The 23,249-nt window shown below is 40.1% G+C and overlaps 1 protein-coding gene across 1 annotated transcript in view; it reads left to right on the top strand.

The window, feature by feature from the left end:
- MTNR1A (melatonin receptor 1A) overlaps positions 1-21,960 on the top strand; it is a 197,876-nt gene extending 175,916 nt beyond the window's left edge. The window contains exon 2 of the mRNA XM_083169324.1: positions 17,921-21,960. Within this exon, the coding sequence (XP_083025450.1) occupies positions 17,921-18,789 (869 nt within the window). The 3' untranslated portion in view covers positions 18,790-21,960. The remainder of the gene's footprint in view (positions 1-17,920) is intronic.
- Positions 21,961-23,249: the final 1,289 nt, after the last annotated feature.

Raw genomic sequence — 23,249 nt, 5'->3', positions numbered from 1 at the left:
TTAGTCTGAAATTTTCTATATAACTGCCCTTTGACTTTAAGCGGAGGTATTTAGAAGGTGGTTTTTGACAATTGAAAATTATAATTTTATCCTTAATAGTATCCTTAGCTAAAGGTCATTTTAATGTGAATCTACATTTAACATAAATATTAATTATTGAAATAAACCTCTTTATAAGTAGAGTTATTTTAAATATTTAATGGTTTACTCATGTAAATAATAAAAAAGATATAAAAATAAAACTAATGTTAATTCCAGCTTTGTGTGCAGTCGGCTCAGACATAGAGCCATGTCACCTTTTCCCATGTCAACCTTTTTGCTTCGACCCTTTTCATGAGTCGAGCTTTTGACTGTCGACGTAATGACTACATACCGAATTTTATACATGGAATTACTTTATTTAGCTTATTTATATAGTTTTATAATGAAATTTAAAAATATATATATACAATGTTTTTGTAATTATCTATTATTGTCAATATGATTAACTATTAAAAATGCATGGATAATATATTGATACATTATATTCACAATTATATCTAGATACTGACATAAACAAGTCTAAGGAAGCTGGCAGTTTAATTGCTAAATGCATCACAATTTCTGTCTACGTGTTAAATATAATTTGATCATTTCTGAAACATATGCATTTGAGATAAGTTTTAAATAAGCCAATTTCAAATAAGTGGTAGTCAATTCTTAGGTCCTACACCAAAGATAACTTTTTCTATAGCTTATGATTATTAGCATTGGAGGCTACTGAGTTACTGATCCAGATTTCAAACCCACCACCATATTTAATTCACCGTTGTTGGTTTATACAGACCAGCCCCAACGTCAGTGATTTGCTAATTTTCATAAACTGTTAGTCAAAAGTCAATAAGTCTGAGTCAGAATATTTAGTTATAAATGACAGTTTCACCTTTCCCCATAGTGGAGCAGAGAAAGTGTTTGATGAACACTCCGTTAGTGAAGTACCCCATCCTGTGCATATGGCTGGTGTGTCTGCAGCACTCAGAGCAGATGTCATACTATAACCTCTACTCATATTTTTCTGCTGTTGTAACAAAGCATTTCCTGTAGCTTCAGTACCCTTTAATCAAACTGCTGGTGTTCTAGGGTTTATTAAACACTATGACAACACCCCTAACCTGTTTATATGCCTTATGTAAATATCATATAGAGTTGGGGGCTGATAGAACACCAATTCCAAACTTTAGTGCATTAGCTATAAATCATATTGGTAGTTGTGCTGGCCCCATGAATTAGGATGATGCAATATGTGACCAATATTGGGGTGCATCTACAGTATATCCTCTATCAAAATTGGGAGTAGATGGTGTCATGGGTCTGATGGTGTCATGGGTCTGATGGTGTCATGGGTTTGATGGAGTCATGGGTCTGAAATATCCAGTTACGGCTCTGGTAACATGTATGGCCTGAGACATTAGGCCAGATGTATCAAGCTTCAAAAAGTGATAAATTGCCAGCCAGGAGCTGATTGGCTGGATGTTTATCACTCTCCACTTTATTACTTTTTGAAGCTTGATAAATCTGTCCCATTAAGATGTATTTTATTGTACTGCACCTGACTGACCACTTTTATGCTGCATTGGTGTGTGTGTGAGTGACTGATTTTTTATTTATTTATTAACGGTTTCTTATATAGCGCACACATATTCCGCAGCGCTTTACAGAGTATAGTTGAACATTCACATAAGTCCCTGCCCCAGTGGACCTTACAATCTATGTTTCCTACCACATGTACACGCACACACAGACATTCTAGGGCTAATTTTTTGTTGGGAGCCAATTAACCTACCAGTATATTTTTGGATTGTTGGAGGAAACCGGAGCACCCAGAGAAAACCCACGCAAGTACGGGGAGAATATACAAACTCTGCACAGTTAGAGCTGTGGTGGGAATCGAAACCCATGACCTCAGCGCTGTGAGGCAGTAAGGCTAACCATTACACCGTCCAACTGATTGACTGTGTTCATGAGCGTATAATATTACAGGTGAAATGCCAGAACACATGGATACTTTTCATTTGCTGATAGAATGTAAAATGTTTTCTAGTAACATTTTGTAAATTCTTCTTATAAGTTGTCCAACAGCAGCAATGTTATGTTAGCTTACAGTATATTTATTTATTACCTATTATTTATATAGTGCACACATATTCCGCAGCGCTGTACAGAGGATATTTGAACATTCACATCAGTCCCTTCCCCAGTGGAGCTTACAATCTATGAGGGTGATTAAGGTTGGTTTGCAAAAGAACTCCTTCTTTAATGGACAAAACCATGTGTACTGCAGGTGGGGCTGATGTAACATGTGCAGAGAGAGTTAGATTTGATTGAGTTATTTTGTTACTGTGTGGAGAAAATACTGGCTGCTTTATTCTTACACTGCAATTTAGATTTCAGTTTGAACACACCTCACCCAAATGTAATTATCTATGCACATGTTACATCTGCCCCACCTGCAGAGTCCATTAACCCCTTTTCAATGGTAATCTCAGAAATTTTCCGGGCTATGCTTCAGTGCTAACACTGGCATTCCCAGAAAATTTCCAGGATTGCCACTGTTTCCTTCTCCTTGGCGCCATGCAGCATCGCTCCGCTGAGTGATGAACTCAGCTTCAACTGTTGCCTAGATGCTCCTGTCTAGCCCCATCTCCTTGCTCCTGGCTGTGTGCGGCGCATACAGCCGGGTTGCCATGGCAGGGCTGATGTAGCTGTTGATCTAGTACACTGCAGCGCTGGCCGGCCCCTGGACAATCAGCGGTGGGGTTTTACCCACCACTGAAGGGGTAAAAGAAGGAGTTTGCTTTTGAAAACAAACCAGAATCACCCCTTGTATACGTGTACACACACGCATTCATTCTAGGGTTAATTTTATTGGGAGCCAATTAACCTATGAGTATTTTTGTATTGTGGGAGGAAACCAGAGTACCCGGAGGAACCGGGGAGAATTATAGTGTGGTATATTAGTCACACTTACAGGGGTGGATTGGAAACTAAAAGTGTCCCATTAAAAGTTTGTGGCCTCACATGGGCAGCATCAAATCAAATGTAGGTGGAGCCAACACCAAATTAGGAAGGATTAATTCATCACTACACCTGGGTGGAAGCCATTGGTGCCAATGTGCTTGGCAGTCTAGTGAACCTCAGACTGTGAAGCTGCTCTGAAATACTACAAACCTCCACATTTCAAATAATACCCCACCTCCCCCCAATGAGATTGAACAAAGACCCCAAAAACCCACCCTCATGCAGACAAACAACTTTTAACCATAATGCCCTCAATATCACCACTATCCCCACTCCTCCCCCAGTGGAGCCCCAAAACACCCCAGAAATTGTTAAACCCCTGACAGCATCCCTTTAAAAGATGTCACAATGGATATAGATGCGCGCCCGCTTTAGATTAGTATTTGCAGCATCGGGTACTCTGCTCTGTGAACTGGCAAATGTATGTGTGTGTGTATGTGTGTGTGTGTGTGAGAAAGGAGGGGGTGGGGCCCCTACTCTGGGCAGGGCCAGATCATAAAAATAAGTGACTGGCTGATAAATTTCCTCACAAGTGCATCGGCCTACCGGGAATCTTCCCAGTTAGGTCAATGGCCAATATGCCCCTGCACACTAGTATCAGCTAGTATCTAATTGGTTCCATAGACATGCATACAATAAGTTACTGTACATAACTTGCACCTTTTGTGCAGTTACAAAAGCTTATTTCAGTAATTGATGTAAAAAATGTCTTTCCATTGAAAATGAGTCTGTGGATGACGTTATATAGCAAGAACACATCTATCTTCTTTTCTGGGTCAATCCACTCCCAAGAGCTACACAGAAAATATATCTAGCTGTCAACACATGAATAAAAACATATTTAAACATTTGCACTGATATGCCAGTCATTTGCTTTCCTTACTGTGAAGGCTAATTAATAATAGCAGGTACGCCAATGCAATTTGTTAGAGATGATATACTGTTACTATAAAGGTTTAGTTTTCACATATCTAATGATACATATATATGGACCATATTGTAGTTTATACATTTTTTGATAAAAAAAATATGTTGGAATATATATTTTGCTGATGGTTTTAAATTAAAAAAAGTTTAAGACATAGTCATTGGAAACCAGAAATCTGGTAGAATAATAGAATATATATCCCATTGACCTTTGATTGCCATGGTATGAAGGTTTACATACAGTAGGAGCAAGTTTAATCTTTGCTCCTTTGGCCATGGCTAGCCATGGCAAGCCATGCCTATTCTATTGTTCTCAGCTGCAATACGTATTGTATTGCAGCTGAGAACAATAGAATAGCCATGGCTAGCCATGGCTAGCCATGACCAAAGGAGCAAAGATGAAACTTGCTCCTACTGTAGTTGTAGTCTCTCCTGCTATATGCATACAGTACTGTATATACATTTTAGTTCATACAGTATATTCATTTACCGGTATATGTATATATATTTATAGTATATGCATACAGTATATACATTTTGCAGAATGTGTATGCATGATTCAGTGAATTGTATTGTGGGAGGAAATTATAGGTTTTCACCTGGGCCTACCACCCACAAGTTCCGCCCCCAGCAGTGGCATAACTATAATTTGGGTGCCCATGCACCCCCCCCCCCCCCCCCCCATCTCCCGCAGATTTACCTGTATTCGCTGCGGTGGTCCCGGCTTCCCTCCTGGCTTCATTCTGATGCTATGAAAAATGGACCATTACAAAATGTCCGCCCCCATACAGCAGACAGTTTCAGAGAACAGTCTGCTATATGGGGGCGGACATTTTATGATAGCCTGTCTCCATAACATCAGAATGAAGACAGGAGGGGACCCGGGACCACCGTAGTAAATACAGGTAAAGCTGCGGGGGATGGGGGGCATTACAATATCCCCCCAGGCCCCCCGGCACCCACACTTACACAGCACCTCCCCGCGAAGGCCACTGGCTCCTGGGCTCAGGATCATGCCTATCATATGGCACATGGGTACATCATCCGAAGTCCCACTTCACTATGTTTCTTCAATATTGTTGCCCGTAACATTACACCATCATATTTTATTTTTTCTTTGCACATGAAAAGGGCTCCTCACATGCACACATACACATACATATACATATCCACACATTCACACATATACTTTCAGTATACACAGATACAGTTTAAAGTACAGTCTGCAGTTTACAATTGTTAGACTATTCCTCACAGAGGCATAGCTAATAGATTTCCATGGCAACTATTCTTATCTGTCAGTCATAAATTCGAGAAGGCAAATTATAAAAAAATTATCAGATAATCACATATGAGTCAGGCAAGAAGGAGGATATTATGACTTCACTTTCACATTCTCTTTTTTTCTTGTTCTGAACAATTTCTTGAAAGTCAATTAAAATTCAGTATACAGTATGGTGATGATACACTGTATCACTTGCAGGTATTTTAGACTTTTTCTTTAATTATATCTATAATAATAACAGAGGGGATATTTACCCTGGCCATAAATTCTAAAATCTAATATACTAATATCAAATTATTTTGTTTATACATACTTTTACTTACACATAAAATGCACCAACATACAGTTTATCTCATTGCTTATCCTAAAATACGTATCAGCTCAACTTTTCCAATCTGTGTCTCTCATCCAGTTCCCATTTACAGTTATAGGATTTTTTTCTGGCTACACTCACTCTTTGGATTACCCTCCCACCCAAGCCTTCAAGCATTGCCTAAAAACTCATCTCTTCAGACACACGCTTATCAGATTCTAGAACCACCCTCATAACCTCTATAATCTCTCCTACCCAATTACAGCTACACACATAACATATCTTCTCTTTCTTCGCTTTCACATCCCACTGACCCTAGGCCAACACTGCTGTGTGACTGGATCCACTGCAATATGGCTGGACCATTATGCTATATTGTCTATCAATACTTATTTCCCAGTAGATTTGTACAAGACCCTCTTACCTTTTTGTCTGTTATTACCTATTCTTGTTTTCTTATTGTTTGATGACAATTCTAAAGTGGAAACAATATGATGATGATGACATAACCTCCTAGGCTCTGCGGTGGTACCCGGCATTTCCTACCCCCCCCTGCAGCCGGGAGGACATCCCTGGCTGGGACATGCTGCTGGGGGAGGAGAAGCAGCACAGAGGATGGGATGGGGCAGAGGCGTACCTAGATAATCGTGGGCCCCATAGCAAAAGTCTGTAAGGGCCCCCTATTTAGCAACTGATGGTGATAAATGTATGTAAAACATATACTTAGACAGCAAAGATGGGCCCCCTTCAGCTCTGGGCCCCATAGCAGCTGCACCCCTTGCACCTATGGTAGTTACGCCTTTGGATGGGGGGGTAGGAGTCTGCGATGGATGTCTAGCAGCGGGCAGCAAAAATAATCTTCTTTCTTTCTTCCATAAGCTTATAAAGGGTATTGCCACCCAAAGGTGGTGATACCCTGCCCTGCGATGACGCGGCGGCCAGGTATCAATACATTTGAAAATGCGGTAAAACGGGGGTTTTACCGCAATTTCGCCTTAGTACATCACACCCTAAGTACCAGCCAAGCTCCTACAGAAGGTGTCATGTTATGGCCTGTGTTTGATAAATGACAGGAGCGAAGTGGCTGGTACTTTACCTCTCTACACTTTATCACTCCCCAAGGCTTAGTACATCTTCCTCCTTAAGAGATAGCTATATTCAGCAAAGTTTGCTTCTCTATGTAAAGGAGGAGCGTTACTTCAGGTGTAAGGTTCTATCATTACTAACAGCCTTTATACATGAGCCTATAATAACTGAAGTGACACACCGAATGGCTATGATATCTGGTGCAGCAGTGAGGTCATTAGCTCTCTACAGTGACTGTTGAAATCACATCTCCCAAATGCCTTGTGATTTCATATCTATATTGCATTAGTATTGCGGTCATTCCCAGGAAAGCAGACAGCTTGAATTCCATTTGGGGCTTGAAAGCATAAGACCAGGTTAACTCACTGCACTAGGCAGCAGAGATTGTGGCGACATAACTGTATTCCTGAGCAACCTTTACTATGCCACCCCCGGTGTATAGAGATTCGGTCTCACAGTCCGTAACCACCTGTAATATATCCCTCCCTCCCACTGTATCAGTGGGGTGTAGCTGGCTGCCACCTCAAGACTCCAGTACCAACACCTGGAACCATTTCTTACATCAGGCGCCTACTCCACTACCTTACTGCTCAGTGTGTGGACTCAAGCTGATGGAACACCTCCTAGATGGTTTTACATACTAAACCAGTTATGTTGCTTGGTAGCAGGCAGAGAGCTTGAGCATGAAGACACTAGGCTCAAACACAGAATAAGGGTTATGTGTTGTTTGCTTGACTGGTGGTCACAGAATGCATGTAGATGCAAGCACGTGCAGCAAGAAGATCCTATAGATTTTTCCTAGTTGAGGGTACCAGGAATATGACCGGATATAAATGTTCTTAAACCAGCCTGCTTAAACCAATTAATCTTTCCCAGACTGTGGGGTTTATTTACTAAGATGAGAGTTTTATTAAAGTTGGGATGTTGCTATGGGCAACCAATCAGATTCTACTTATTATTTTATAGAAGTTGCTAAATAAATAAGTAGATTCTGATTGGATGTTATGAGCAACATCTCACCTTAAATAGAACTTCCATGTTAGCATATAAACCCCTTGGATGATGTTTTTTTAACTCATATCCACATTTATAATTTACCACCAAGAAAGACGACTTCCAATTGTCAATTGGATTCATTTTTTAAATATTATTGCCACTAAACCAGTGGTTCCCAAACTGTGTGCCGTGGCACCCTGGGGTGCCTTGGAGTAGTTGCAGGGGTGCCCTGGATTGGTGGTCCATGACCAATTTAAGACCAATGTTATAGGCAAATTGAGGACAAACAGAAGTGAATTATGTCCATCACCTCATAACTGACCCTAAGGATGAAATATATTTTATCAATGAGAAACTTTTGGCCTGGGGATGCCGTGAATACATTTTTGATACTCAGGGTGCCGTGATTTAAATTTTTTTGGGAACCACTGCACTAAACACATAACATCACCACACATAATATTTAGTCCTCAGAGATTAAATCAAATCATTAATTTGTAATTAATCACAATTTTTTAAATCTCGCTAATCACGCACAGGACAGAGGGGGAGACAACCTCTTGTGTGTTGTCATGTATGACTGTCTTCACTCTTCCTTAGACCAAGTGTGCAAAGTTCTGGTACTTAATTGTGCTGCAGCGCTGAGCATTATTCCAGCACAGAAGTGCAAACCATAAAATATAAAATGTTAAAAAATACATTAAAATATTTCTTAAAATTTGAATCATTTAATAACTATATTTCTTTAGTCCCACGTGTGGAGATAGAGCATTAATAATCTAACTGTAATTTACAATTTATGCCTCTGTATAATCAGGGGGAAAAAGCTTTAGGGTTCATTTTCTAGATTATACTTATTAATAGACTAGGCAAACAAACTCATATATTTTTTTAAATATATATATTTAATAGTTTTCAAACACAACATATAAGACATAATGTTCTACAATATATAATATATATAAGTAATTAAATAAATATTTTCAGGATATAATTTTAAATATAATTTTATATGCAGGTATATTGTCCACAAAGATCATATTTGTAGTATATTCTTACACTTAAATCAATGCTAATGGACACTATTAGACAATATCTTAAATGTTCTTCTTATATCTCTAAAATAATTGATCTCATCCTTACAAAACAAAACAAATAAAAAAAAACACAAAACAAACAGCCTATAAATATGTAATACTTAATACATTAAAGCGTATAATATTCTAATAATTCTTATACCACTTTTTCATTGCCGCAAACAACCCAGGTTATTGCTATGATAACCTGGAAGTTCTAGTGGAAAGGGGTTAACCCAGGTCCAGTGACACAAGAATCAGCTAGATTTCATGGTTGGTCCTGGAAAGGAACCCAGGTCTGCGAGTCAACCAGAATGAGGGTCAATATGTCAATGGGTTGACTCTAGTCCAAATGATTTAAAATTTGCAACAATTCTTTCCAGCTTTAAACTCATCTGAAAAAATAATAAAAAACAAGCAAACTGCAAAAAATGTTGGATTGTAGGATAGCAAAATTTGCGAAAAAAAAATGCATTTGAATGTTGACATTTTTAATACTTCCCTGTTTCCTTTGATATCATATATTTATGGTGCCCCAGACAAACTCATTTAAATGAAATCTGATCCTAAAATAAAATAAAGCTGAGTACACACTTCAGTAATTTGTCTATTTACAGTTTCTTATATAGTGCAGCATATTCCGTTGCTCCTTACAATTGGAAACAACAGTGATAAAACAGGCTGGGTAGAAACAAACCGACATAGAGGCAGGAGGTTGAGTCAGTGGGGACCAATGTGGAGCTCAGTCGGAATGGGGCATGCGTGCATCTAGTGCGTGTGAGCCCCCTTCTGACAGCTGTGGGGGCTGGAGATTCTATCGACAGCCTCCGCAAGCATGAGAGGGGCTCAATCTGTACAGTAATGAGAGCATGGATTATAGTTTTTACAGTGTCTTGCGTAAGGTAAGGACACCTTTTGGATATGTTTTGTAGATACATGTAACATGATTTAGAGACAGATTGAATGAGTCAAGGATGACCCCTAGGCAGCAAGCTTGTGGAGTAGTATTGATTGTTGTGTTCTCAATAGTGATAGAGATATCAGGATGGTAACTACTCTTGACTGGTGGGAATATAGATAATTCTGTTTTGGAACTGTTATTTGAGGTGGCGAGATGATATCTAGGACAAATGGCAGAAAAACATACAGAGGCACAAAGTAATTCTGATGGTGACAATTCCGGGGAGGATAGAAAGATATGAGTATCCACAGCCAACAGATGATACTGAAATCTGAAAGAGTTGATTAGTTTTCCAAGAGAGGAGGTATAGTTGAGAAAAGCAGAAGAGCTAAGACTGAGCCTTTTGGCACTCCAACTGACAGAGGGAGTAAAGAGGGGTAGAATCTGAGAAGCGAACACTGAAAGAGCATTTAGATAGGTAGGAGTAGAACCAAGAAAGTGCTGTGTTCTAAAGACATAGGGATTGTAGTGTTTGTATGAGATGAGAGTGGTCAACAGTGTCAAAGGCAGCAAAGAGATCAGTGATTTAGCAGTGGCCAGATCATGGACTATTTTAGTCAGTGCAGTCTTTGTGGAGTGTTGAGAGAGTGAAAGCCTGACTGAAGTGGGTCCAATAAGTTGTAGGAGTTAAGAAAGTGTGTGAGGCGAGTGTAGGCAAGTCTCTCAAGTAGCTTAATGAGGCATGGGAGCTGAGAGATAGAACAGTAGTTAGAAAGACAGTTGGGATCAGAATTGTGTTTTTTTTTTAGAATGGGAGTAGTAAGTGCATGCTTGAATTGAGAAGGAAAGATACCACGAGAGAGAGAGAGAGAGAGAGAGAGAGAGAGAGAGGTTACAGTTTTTAGTTAAGTTTGAGATAAGCACGGGAGACAGAGCTTTACTTGTAAGGGGACAGGGTCAAGAGGAGATTTAGTAGAGTAGGAGGATGAGAAGAATGTTGATACTTCATCCTCACTTGTGGGGTCAAATGGCAAAGGGTTCAGGAAAGGAAGTAAGCAAGTCCATGGCTGAGGAAGAGTAATGGGGATTTGTTTCAGCACACTGGCACCAGATAAATGAAGGATGGAATGATCAATGTACCATACTTCATTAGCATGCATCAGGACACTAGCACCCACATTTGACCGTGGGGGCTCAAATATCGCTGGTATACACTGTTATAGGCAATAATGTATCTCGGTCCAATGTGCCTGATCGGATGGCATATCGCTCAGTGTGTACTCTACCCAGCTTTAGATTTAAAAAATTATTTCTCTACACCTGACAAAATAGTGAAACTTCCCCAACTGTTATCTAAATAACTAGTAAACTCTTCTATTTTTCTTTAAATGTTTTCTCTAATATTATTATTCCAGTCTTCTTGTACTAATACTGTACATATTATAACCATATTAACATATATTTTAAAATCTATTCAGTGCATTTTTGTTGCGAACGCCCCAGTAAGCAGGATGCAGCGTGTGATCTCTTTTATTTTAATCAATTTTGATGGAATCCACTGACACATAACAAGACATGCCTATTGGGCAATATTTCATTATAGTGAGCTGTGCTGTTTTCCATGCTTTTGATTCTGACGTCAAACCCTCTTTAATCCTGAATGGGTTTTTGCATTAGAATATATTTTAAAATGTATACTGATACATCAAGCATGTTCATACCTACAAAGACATTTTTAATTATCTTGGATCAGAGTCAGCCCTAGTCATAGGAAAATACCTAGGGCATTTGTAATGCCTAGGAGCATGCATTCCAAGCCTAGGGCAGGCTCATCTTGACAGCGGGCAGTGGCATGTCCAGCTGAGTCAACAACTCAAATAATGTGTTTGTGTCATCACACCTAGAGCTAATTAGTGCCCCTACATACAGTCTGGTAATACACTTTTGTTGGTAAGCTGCTCAATCAGAGGTGTGTCATTCAGGTGCCAAAAGGGAGGGGTAATTCTGTCTAGGAAAAAAACATTTTGTATCCCAATTGCACACTGAATGAGAAAATAACTACATATTAATCAGATAATACGGAGATCTTGGTGAGAGGCATAGATGGGTCAGCATTAGGAGGGATTGCTGACACCTGAGTGCCATTGGAGAAGCCAGGGGTATCTCCAGGTAAGCTGGCTCTCAGACGTTATACGCCATTATCATGTGGCCTTACACTGGGCTATTAAGCCCAGACATATATGTTATTGCTTATGGGATGGGTTTGGGAATGTGGTGCCCCCTGTGTTGGTAGGGCTGGTCTGCTCCAGGTTAGCACACCCTAACACTTTATTAACTCTTATTTTTCCTATCACATTGTATATATTTTGTATTTTAATTCCACCTTCACTTCCCTACATAGCACTTATGTGCTTCTTATTAACCCTTACTAATTTTCATTTGTGTGCTGCCCTGGAGTACTCAGCCTGTGTCGGCATGTTGGGGGCCCACACCCCAGACCCATACCCAGTCTGGTATATATGTGTGTGTGTATACTACATCAATTCAGTATCAGCAATGTCATTGCCAAGAAGGCGTTAGTTACTTTGCATGTAATGGCACCACAGCCTTCCCCAGCACATGCTTTTTGGTCACTGCTATGACAAGCTGCAGCCCTATTGGTGATTTGTGATAAAGCTGTCTATTGCCTGTGGAGGGTATGGGACATAGTACCCCTCCAAACCTGAGCTAAATGCTGCTCCAGCCCCAGGAGTCCCCACAGTGAGTGGCTGAACATATTGGTTCATAAAAGGTGTACAGCAGCCAAGGGGCAAGGTGGGCGGTAGAAGCAGTGTTGGACTGGGGCATGAAGGACCCACCAGGGGAATGTATTGTTAGCTGGCCATGTTTAGGTGTATGGCCACTGTGGCCAGCTGCCCCTAGTGGTTTGGCCAACCATTAGAGAGGAAATGGTCTGGGTCCCTTATATATATATATATATATATATATATATATATATATATATATATATATTATAATTACTGGTAGTGTATGCATGATAATGTACCAGATTAATAACTGTATAAAATACGTAAATTGTATTTATATAGCGTACTTTCTCTGACATGACAAGGTGCTTTAGGTATTCGCTAGGGCAGCGACATGGGGCGAGCTTCGCAGCTTACCGAGTCAATTAGAATCACCCCAATGTTATCCTGTACTACGAAACTTGCACATAAAATCCGGCTCAACACTACTGGAAAGGCGGATTATTTGCGTAAAAAGTATTACGAAGTACAGGGAGTCCCAAAACAACGTACTGTATATGCATTTTATTCTAAATGCAAAGCTTCATTGCCTTCCTTACTTCTCTTTCTTCCTTTACTGCGTAAGAACGAAGTGGTCACCAGAAATGGCGCTTCTACCAGTTCAGTGGATATTTACTTTCTGGACCCAAATAAGGGAAGTTTCTAGTTAACAGAAACAAAGTTTTATTTAACATTTAAAACATAACACACATGACATTTTACACATGAAAACAGAATTTCTCATAAAGTGCAAATACAGTGAGGTTGTTACAATAATAAAAAAGCATACAACCATAAAAGTGACGGGGGCAATCAAAGGCTCTATCTCACCATTTGAGGGTGGTTATGTTTTAAATGTTAAATAAAACTTTGTTTCTGGTTAACTAAAAACTTCCCTTATTTGGGTCCAGAAAGTAAATATCCACTGAACTGGTAGAAGCGCCATTTCCGGTGACCACTTTGTTCTTTTGCATAAATCCTAAGAGTGGGCGTGTACTCTTTATTTGGTCACTAGAAGGCTGCTATATCAGCATCAGGAAAATAGTGCGCATAGATCCTATACATTCCCTTTTTGTTCCTTTTACTGCATACATACAGTACTGTATAGCTGGCTTCTATATTCCACATAGCATCGACGCTCCAATCCTACCAGTAAAAGGAGGGGGTATGCTTTTTGCAGATAAAGATATCAGAAAGATTGGCAGGTTGGGAACATATGCTGTGTACAGTTTGCACATGGCAAATTAATATTCAGATCAAATGTTAAATAAAAACACAACACTTACTAAATACACAAAATAGCTGTTTCTTCAAAATTAAATGTAAATGTATGAAAATGTATCAAGTGAGATCTAGAAAATTAGAGGGAGCTGATGGGGAAAAGCAGAAATGAAATGAGTTTCAGAATTAGAAGGCATTAAAGTGTAGTTAGACGTTTCGCTCATCAGTTCAGTGTAATTATTATCATTCATGCCTTGCTGGTCATCCCCTTTCAGCTTTCTGCTCCGTAAATGTGTCCTATAATGTTTACACAGTAATGATATTTATAATGTGTCTAACATGCTGTATAGCGCCATAAAAGAGAACCAGAACTCCAATCTGCTGCAGTGCTCATACTTGTCCCCAAAGCAGCTTTAAGTGCTTTGCATATTTTTGCATTTTGTAACGTACTCTCTCTTTCATATACATCAATTATAAAATATCTTTCAAATCCCACATTCCACAATCTGGAAATATGTACGGAAGCTTGAAAAGAGCAATACATACTACACAATGCAGTGATTTATTAAGAAGTTCCATCACTGTTATATTGTGTACTAATTACATTCAACAATACTAACAAATCTATTAAACAATGTCAGCAAAAACAAAAGCTTAGGCAGTAAGTGCCGTATAAATGATAAATTGTTTTTCACTAATCATAAAATGCCATTGCACTCTTTTATATAATTAATTGAGTCAGTAATTCATTAATTCCTTCTTTAAAAAAAGTGACTCATCAGGTTAAACTACTGCACTGTATCTATTGTACTGTATCTATTATACTGTATTACACATACTGTACAGTATGCAGTAGTTAACCACATGTAAGTTGCTGTATTACAGTATCCAACTATTTTACTGTATTTACAGTATATGAACAGTCCAAAATCGGCCCAGAGGGAATATTTATCAAAGCTTGGCGGGAGATAATAGACACAGATAAAGGGGCCAATTCCCACAGGTCCAAATTCGGGCCTGTTCCCGATGGTGGGGGTCTGTGCATGCGCATAGTCGTTTATGCACATGCGCAAACCACCGGAGCGAAAGCGTTCGGCGATTTATACACTCGCCGGGGGAGTTCGCATAATGATGCAGCAGTGGTGTAAGTTTATCCTAGTTGCCCGGAGGCAAGATAAATATTGGTGCAATATCAAAGGCTTTCTATTAACAGATTCAAACTCGCAGGGGTGGAGAGGTGCCCCCTTGGGAGCAGGAGCCCGACGGCAGGTGACTCCATTGCACCCCAGAGTTATGTCTCTGATTGGCAGACAGTGGGCGACCACAGGGGACCACTCAGCATTTTATGGGAATGCCCACAAAAATGGTGTGCACGCCCCTGGAAATGCTGTGCGTACCCCTGCGAACATAAATGTGCCCATGCCTGCTTGGGGCGGACAGCTGACTCCCAAGATGTCATCACCTGTCCCCAATTCGGTGGAAAGCGGCTATATGAAAAGTAAGTCTAGGCTTACTTTTCATACCAAACAGAGGAAAAATCATGCTCACCATCGAATAACCGCCTCCGCGCGGCCACGTGCGTGAGGATGTGTAAGCGTACACATCCGCTTACATCATGTTGCAGGGATTCACTTGGCGCGGGGGGTTGTGAATTCAGGTGGCGGTTAACTGCTCGCTAGGCAGCAAATATACGCAGCCTGGTGAGCAGGTCTAAATCAGGCACAAAGTGCCAACCAATCAGCTACTGTCATTTTTAAACTCAAATTTGCAACCAGATCAGCAACACGCCCACAACACTCCCATAAAACAACATAAGACATCTTCTGGCATCAGAAAAAAGACTTATGATGTTCTATACATGTGGGCCCCATAGCAAAAGTATGTAAGGGCCCCTATTTATCCCCTAATGCTGAAAAATGTATACAGCACATGATAGTTTGACAGGCAAAGTGGGCCCCTCTCAGCTCTGGGCCCCATAGCAGCTGCACCCCCTGCACCTATGGTAGTTACGCCCCTGAGAACATCAGTATTGCATTCTACTCAGTATAAGGCCTAGCTAGCGCTCACAGATGTAAGACACCTCTCTGGTGTTTTACATCTGTGAGCACCCCGCGCCACAGGCAAATTTCCATGGGAACACCCAGCGCTTTCATGGGAATGCCTGCTGTGTGCCAGCAGCCGACGAATAATCAATGTGCCATGCCCGCTCGCACACAGAGGCTACAAATGTCTCTAAAATTACTCCCCTGTGCAATTCAAATAGAATTGTACCCAAAGTACCTGCTAATAAAGTGCTAATTGCCATATCATAGGCTGTATTTAAAAAATGACAGTTGGGCTGGTCAACTGGTACTTTTGGGGTCTATTTACTAAACAGGCAGAAGAATTCTGATGGTCAGTTTTCACCAAGTAAGCTTCACTGAGGTCTGTGACCATCACGATCGATGGTCATGATGGTGATCTGATGCTGCATCTTTGGACTCGTATCGCACATACTCTACTGGCAGGAGGTTTCTTTTTCCTACATGGAGCCTCCTACAACATTAGCATGTTATGTGTACGGTATTGCACAGTCGCTTCTCTATGGCAATGTCATACTGTACATATTGAAATCAGGTCTAGAGACAATAAGTAGGAGGAAATGAATGGAAGGCAATGGCAGAGTGAGACAAGGGAGTGCAGCAGTTTTAATTCAGTATGTTGCTGATATTATAGTGGCTTAGTGAAAGGAGAGAAAGGGGCAGTGGAGAGAGCAGTAGGGTAGGTAAGTGTGAAAAGATTTTAAGGGGGCCGTTTATAGAATGGAAGTTGGGAGTGACTCTGTTCAGGTGGGCTGGGGAGATCCAAAAATTGGAAAAGCACTGGTGAAGGTAGAGAGTGCTGAACTCAATTGATGACAGAGAACAGTGGATAAGTAGTAGAGTATTTCTTTGTAAGATTGAACATGTACAATGTAGAGGCTCTGGGGGAAATTTACCAAGATGTGTATTCTACTTCACATGTGATGTTGCTATGGGCAACCAGTCAGATCCTGTCTACTATCTTCTAGAGGGTGCTAAAAAAATAAGAGGTAGATTCTGATTGGTTGCCCATAGCAACATCACATATGAAGTAGAATACACATCTTAGTAAATGTTCCCGTCTGTCTGTCTGTCTATCTATCTATCTGCCTATCTATCTATCATGCAGTATTCTATTAAAACAAATAGGGTACTTGTGTATTTTGGCGGCGCCCGATTTCAGCATCGTTCGATGAACACATCGCATCGCATGCCATGTACCCGATGGCATGCGATGCGATGCAACGCGATTTTGACCCCCTATGCGATGAAAAATCGTATAAGCACCCTAAAGGGTGCTTTTGAGCACCCTAATGGGTGCTTACAATGTTAAATGCACCCCCACGCCACCCCCCCACTATAAACGTGAACCCGAAGCGTGGCGAGCGCAGCGAGGCCGCGAAAGGCGGCGGTACGCGTCCTACGACCTTTTCATACCCCCACTATCCACGTCGGCGTGGAGTTGAGAATAGAAAGTGTGGCGAGCCCGAAGCGTGGCGAGCCCCGCGTGGGGACGCGGATGCCTTCACAGGTATCCGCGTCCCCTGGTGGGCTTCACAGGTGTTCGCGTCCACTCGCGTGGCTCGCCACGCGGACACCTGTGAAGCCCGCCAGGGAACGCGGATACCTGTGAAGGTATCCGCGTCCCCTCGCGGCGCTCGATGCGCTCGCCACGCTTCGGGCTCGGTGGCTCGCTGCGCTCGCCACACTTTCTATTCTCAACTCCACGCTGACGTGGATAGTGGGGGTATGAAAAGGTCCTAGGACGCGTACCGCCGCCACACACGGGCTCGCTGCGCTCGCCACGCTTCGGGTTCACGTTTATAGTGGGGGGGGGTGGCGTGGGGGTGCATTTAACATTGTAAGCACCCATTAGGGTGCTTAACATTGTATAAGCACCCATTAGGGTGCTTATACAATGTTTAATCGCATCGCATCGTATGGCATTGTATGCCATGTACAATGGCATACAATTTGAAAATTGTATGCCATCGTACACTGTGGCACGAAATCGCGTTGCATCGCATACCATCGCATGCGTTATGGTATGCGATGCGATGGGCGCCGCCAAAATACACAAGTACCACAAATAGTATAACAATATTGTACAGTGGTTATTTAATAGCTCTCCATTAAATTAAGTTGGTGGATCTCTGTCAACATTAAGTATCATGTAAAGCAGTAAGTAATATACTTGTTTTCTATTTTGCAGGAAATATATTTGTCGTAAGTCTGGCTGTGGCAGATTTGGTGGTGGCCATATACCCATATCCCTTGGTACTGACATCAATATTTCGAAAAGGATGGAATCTTGGATACCTCCACTGCCAAATCAGTGGATTCTTGATGGGAATAAGCGTTATAGGATCTATATTCAATATCGCTGGAGTTGCAATCAACCGCTATTGTTACATTTGTCATAGCCTCAAATATGACAAGTTGTACAGTGACAAAAATTCATTGTTTTATGTGATTCTTATTTGGGTGCTAACATTCGTTGCCATTGTGCCAAATTTATTTGTCGGATCATTACAATATGATGCGCGGATCTACTCCTGCACATTTACACAGTCGGTGAGCTCAGCATACACAATAGCAGTGGTGTTTTTCCATTTTATACTCCCAATTACCATAGTAACTTTTTGCTACTTACGCATATGGATCTTGGTCATTCAAGTGAGACGTAGGGTAAAGCCAGATAACAAACCCAAACTGAAACCTCATGATTTCAGAAACTTTTTGACAATGTTTGTGGTTTTTGTGTTGTTTGCCGTCTGCTGGGCTCCTTTGAACTTCATAGGTCTGGCTGTTGCAGTGAATCCGAACACAATTCTACCCAGAATCCCAGAATGGTTGTTTGTTGGTAGTTACTACATGGCATATTTCAATAGTTGCCTTAATGCTATTATCTACGGTCTTTTGAACCAAAATTTCAGGAGGGAATACAAAAGGATTATCATTTCCATTTGTACTGCAAAGTTATTCTTTCAAGAAAGTTCAAATGATGGAGCAGAGAAGAACAAAAGCAAACCGTCACCAATGCTGACAAACAATAATCAAGTTAAGGTGGACACAGTATGAAATTGGATCGTGTTAGCAAATATATATTTTCTTACATGGAAAATCTGCCCGAACATTATTTTTTTAACTGATGTGTGACCATTACCTTGTGCCCTAATACATTCAACTATGTACACTGTTCTTCTTTGTACCTAAGATTTCTGGTATTCTCATGGCTACTACTGGGACCCAGCATCTGAGCGGAGACAATCGCTGACTGTCTCTGAATTAAGATTAGCAGTTGTCTGTGCCTGACCACTCAAACTGATTGATGCTTCCTTCCATATGGTCTCCTGCTGAACAGATAATCTCAAGACACTGGAAAAGGATTGATGGGCTGGCACTCAGAGTGAACCTTAAATATCAAACAGTGACAGATACGGTATCCCTTGCATAGAGTAGAGATCCCTAGAAAAAGTATTTTCCATTACAAATTTGATCCCTAGGCAAGAGATAAAGGATATTTATTCAAATACTTTTCTGATTCTATTTCTCCTTTAATACATATATTTTTATGATGCTAAAGTTACCGTCACACCTGTTATTGGCATTTACCGGCCATAAACTCATGCCAAATGTCATACTGCAATAAAATACCTCTAATGAAGAGATCCAGGGCACATTAGTAAATGTCTGTAACTTTGCAATCAGCCTAAAGTTTGGTCTTGTACAAATAGGAAATTATTCTGTAAATTAGCTTCATTCCCTTTTATGTGCAGATTTACACACTGCATATTCAACCATCTGACTATAACATACAAGCACGTTGACACAGATGTACAGTACTTTTGTATGCAGTTATACACATACTGTACATGCTTCAGTATAATTGATTGACCATTCACTCTTCCATTTCCTCTGAGTAGCATTGGCAAATGCACTTCTATTATTACTGTGTCACCTACAATGGCAACATCTGTGCTTGTGTGCAAGGGCGTAACTACCATAGGTGCAAGGGGTGCAGCTGCTATGGGGCCCAGAGCTGAAGGGAGCCAATATTTACTGTCTAAGTCAGTGGTTCCCAAACTGTGTGCCGTGGCTCCCTGGGGTGCCTTGAGACACTTGCAGGGGTGCCACGGGTTGGTGCTCCAGGACCGATTCAAATTATTTATGATCAATTATATATGGACAAAATCAGTGCTGGTGGCTGCCAATCATACAATATGTGTACAATCAGAAGCAAATCCTGCCCTTTAACACATAACTGCACCTAAGAATCACATATAAACAAAATCTACTTCATTTTATATATTTTTGGGGGGGCCTAGGGGTGCCGCGGAAAGATTCTGATACTCTGGGGAGCCGCGATTCGAAAAAGATTGGGAACTCCTGGTCTAAGTAATATGTTTTACAAACATTTATCGCCATCAGTTGCTAAATAGGGGGCCCTTACAAATTTTTGCTATGGCCTATGAATATCTAGTTACGCCCCTGCTTGTGTGTGTGTGTTTTTGAACATAAACTGCCCTACTATATCAAACCAGTAGAATGTACTGAGAATAATGCTGGTCATGCTAAGCCATGAGTATTCACAAGAAATGTATTTTAGCCAAAGTTAAACATCTAATTATCTATTCTGCACTGGATACACAAAACCTATCTGGGACGTTTTTACGAAGGACCGAGATACATTTTTTTATTTGTGAAATTGTGTACATTTCAGATAGAAAGAAAATAGTATAACATGAATAAAATAACAACTGAGTCTACAACATTTTGTGAACTAAAGGATATCTGATTGTTGAAATATATTGACTGTATATATTATTTGTTCTCCACAGAGGCCTAACCACTGCTTATAAACTTTACAGACTTTGCACTTTATCTGCTTCTATGTTTTACAAAAATACTTGAACACAGGAATAAGATTTTGGCAGCTATAGTACAGTATGTGGTTAAACCATCTACAACACGCTGTAGGTGCCTGAGGAAGTACAGACTTTTCATAGCAATTTTAAATAATTTAGGATGCATGCCAATACATTGCCAAGGATCGTAATAATATTTGTTTACAATGACCTATAACAATCTGACATATATACTGTGCAAATGTGATGTTATCATTTTGAACAAGAATGGCAGATTTGCTCTGTCTTTTAAATATGTTTTGTCCTTACCTGTGGTGTAATATATTTGCTCTGTATTTTGGAAATGAAAGATGGAATTCCTCTTGTTGGAATCAATGATGGATAGAGATGATAGAGAGAGTTTCAAAACACTTCCATTAAATGTTACTCTCATTTGCCCATGAAGGTTGACTTATTTCCAGTTTCGGCTACAAACAAACCTTACAGCATAGTTTTATGAGCTTTGTTCTAGCTGTATCCTAAGGCTGGGTACATACTATACAATATATCATTTGTAAAGCTGGCCAACCATATATCATAAGTGCATCGTCTCGTGTGCAATATATCTGTGAATTAAGTTGTTTACAGACATATGGGGCAGGATCTAATGCATTGTTTAAACAATTGACCCTTTAAAAAAATCAGAGTTTGCCATTATCCCTCACTACTGCCAAACTCATTTCATTGCACCCATCACTTCTTTTCTGCGGCACTGCAAATGACAATATATCTGGCTGTGTTCGGTTGGCCAAATATTCGGTTAAGCTGGTTAAAGGAACCACCAACGACATCACAACTTTGTGGTCAGGCATATCATGTAGCTGATTGGTATGTGTGTTTGCTTAATCAATTGGCAAGCTGGTTGACAGGTTGGTCAGTTAGTTATGTACCCAGCCTTAAATGATAAATTCAGTAAAATTTCAAATACATAATTTGAAGATTGTATCAGAACTTTGCACCTCTGTACCAACACAAAACGATGTTTTTGAGAAAATTTTACACAAATTCACTCATCTCTGGCACTAACATTGTCAATGGTTTAATTTGTGTCTATTTGCCTTATTTGAAAAAAAAAAATTATTTTGATGTTTTTTTGACTAAGTGTACTAAGATTTTGGCAGGTTTGTAGCCTGGAAAATCATTCACTTTTCTACATGGACTTAAACATTCACAACTTCTGTAACATCACATGTGTAAGCCTTGAATACAGTTATGGAAATTGTCTTTTGATCAATGTGGAAACATTTTAGTTGTTTTTGACCATTTACATTTTTTTTTATCAAGTCTTAAGTGCTATCATGTATTCCAGAATGCTTTTATGCAATAAAATGCTATATCATGTTAATGTCTGTGTCATTTTTTTAAATGAATTTTAACACTGCAAGCTAAGGAAGAACTTTATTTTATTGGAAAAAAAATTATGCAAAGATCCATTGTGAGATGTTATCAGATGCATTTAGTCACTTTACAATTACAGTAATATAGTATTATGCTAAATAAAAGAAGACATCGGGGGATGAAAGTGGGTTATTGTAAATTGTGTAAACAGATTTATAGTTGTTGAGTCAACTGTAATGGCAGATTCAGTTAGCAGCAGATTGTGCCGTACAGTCTTTTCTACCATTTAAAGATCCTAGAGCAATTAACTTAGAGAATTGAGATCAATCCCCAAGCAGTCCGAAGGCAGTAGGGACTGCTGAGTTCTGCTTGCACTTGTGCAAGTAACTGTTGCTCTCCAGTAATGTCTGACTTACTACTACTTCTTTGAAGCTCAGCTCTGTATATTTTCAGAATGTTTTACATGGTATCCCTAGACCAAAAGTTTCTTATTATAAAATTCAGGTAAAAAATATTAAATTGTGTTTATATGTCAACCTGGGGTTCAGTTATACAGTGAGGGAACCAATTTTGTTCAATAACTCAAATAGCCTCTGATGCTTCTGTACATTTTATAGTGGATTTAAAAATAACTGATACAGCCATCAGGAATTATCTTTTAGAAAACTAATGACATTTTTCAAATTACTTATATCAAGTTATGCACCCTATAATATGGGATGTCTGGGGGTGGGGCAGAACTGAGCTAGGTACATATTCTCCTATCTCATGATAAGATATCTGTCACCTCTTGCTGACAGCTGCTCTCTGGCCTGGAGTGCTGACTGAGTGCAGGTTCACATAGTCTGGGTAAAAACTCAAAAAGCACTATTATTTTTCTGATAGCAGTTAGGACATTCACATGGATTTCAGCAGTGACAGGTTACAGCATTGCATTCCACAGTCAGCGTAACAATCCTTGTCCAATAAATCCATCAATACTCAGTACTCCCAGACCAACAGCCATCACATGGCCAGCTAGGCTAGCATCTGGAGTATCCGGCCTTTTAGTATTCTTTAAGGCAGCTCACAGGTGCTACTAATTAACTTAGCTGCAGTTGATTCTTGGGCTCACATATAAACCTGGACTGGATCCATGTTTAACTACTGTATTGTGCTTGAACAGGGAAATCCTATTAACTCAGTTACACTCCTTCCCTCTTAGCTTCAACCACCTCGGTGAAGCTACAAATTTTCAGGCATGCTACAGTGTATCTGCCTTGCCTATATCTATTTGTGTCATCCACCCAAGAACAT

This window comes from Crinia signifera, chromosome 1 (assembly GCF_055691185.1).
Source record: "Crinia signifera chromosome 1, ASM5569118v1, whole genome shotgun sequence".
In the NCBI taxonomy this organism is placed as follows: domain Eukaryota; kingdom Metazoa; phylum Chordata; class Amphibia; order Anura; family Myobatrachidae; genus Crinia; species Crinia signifera.
This window is presented reverse-complemented; position numbering and strand designations above follow the sequence as displayed.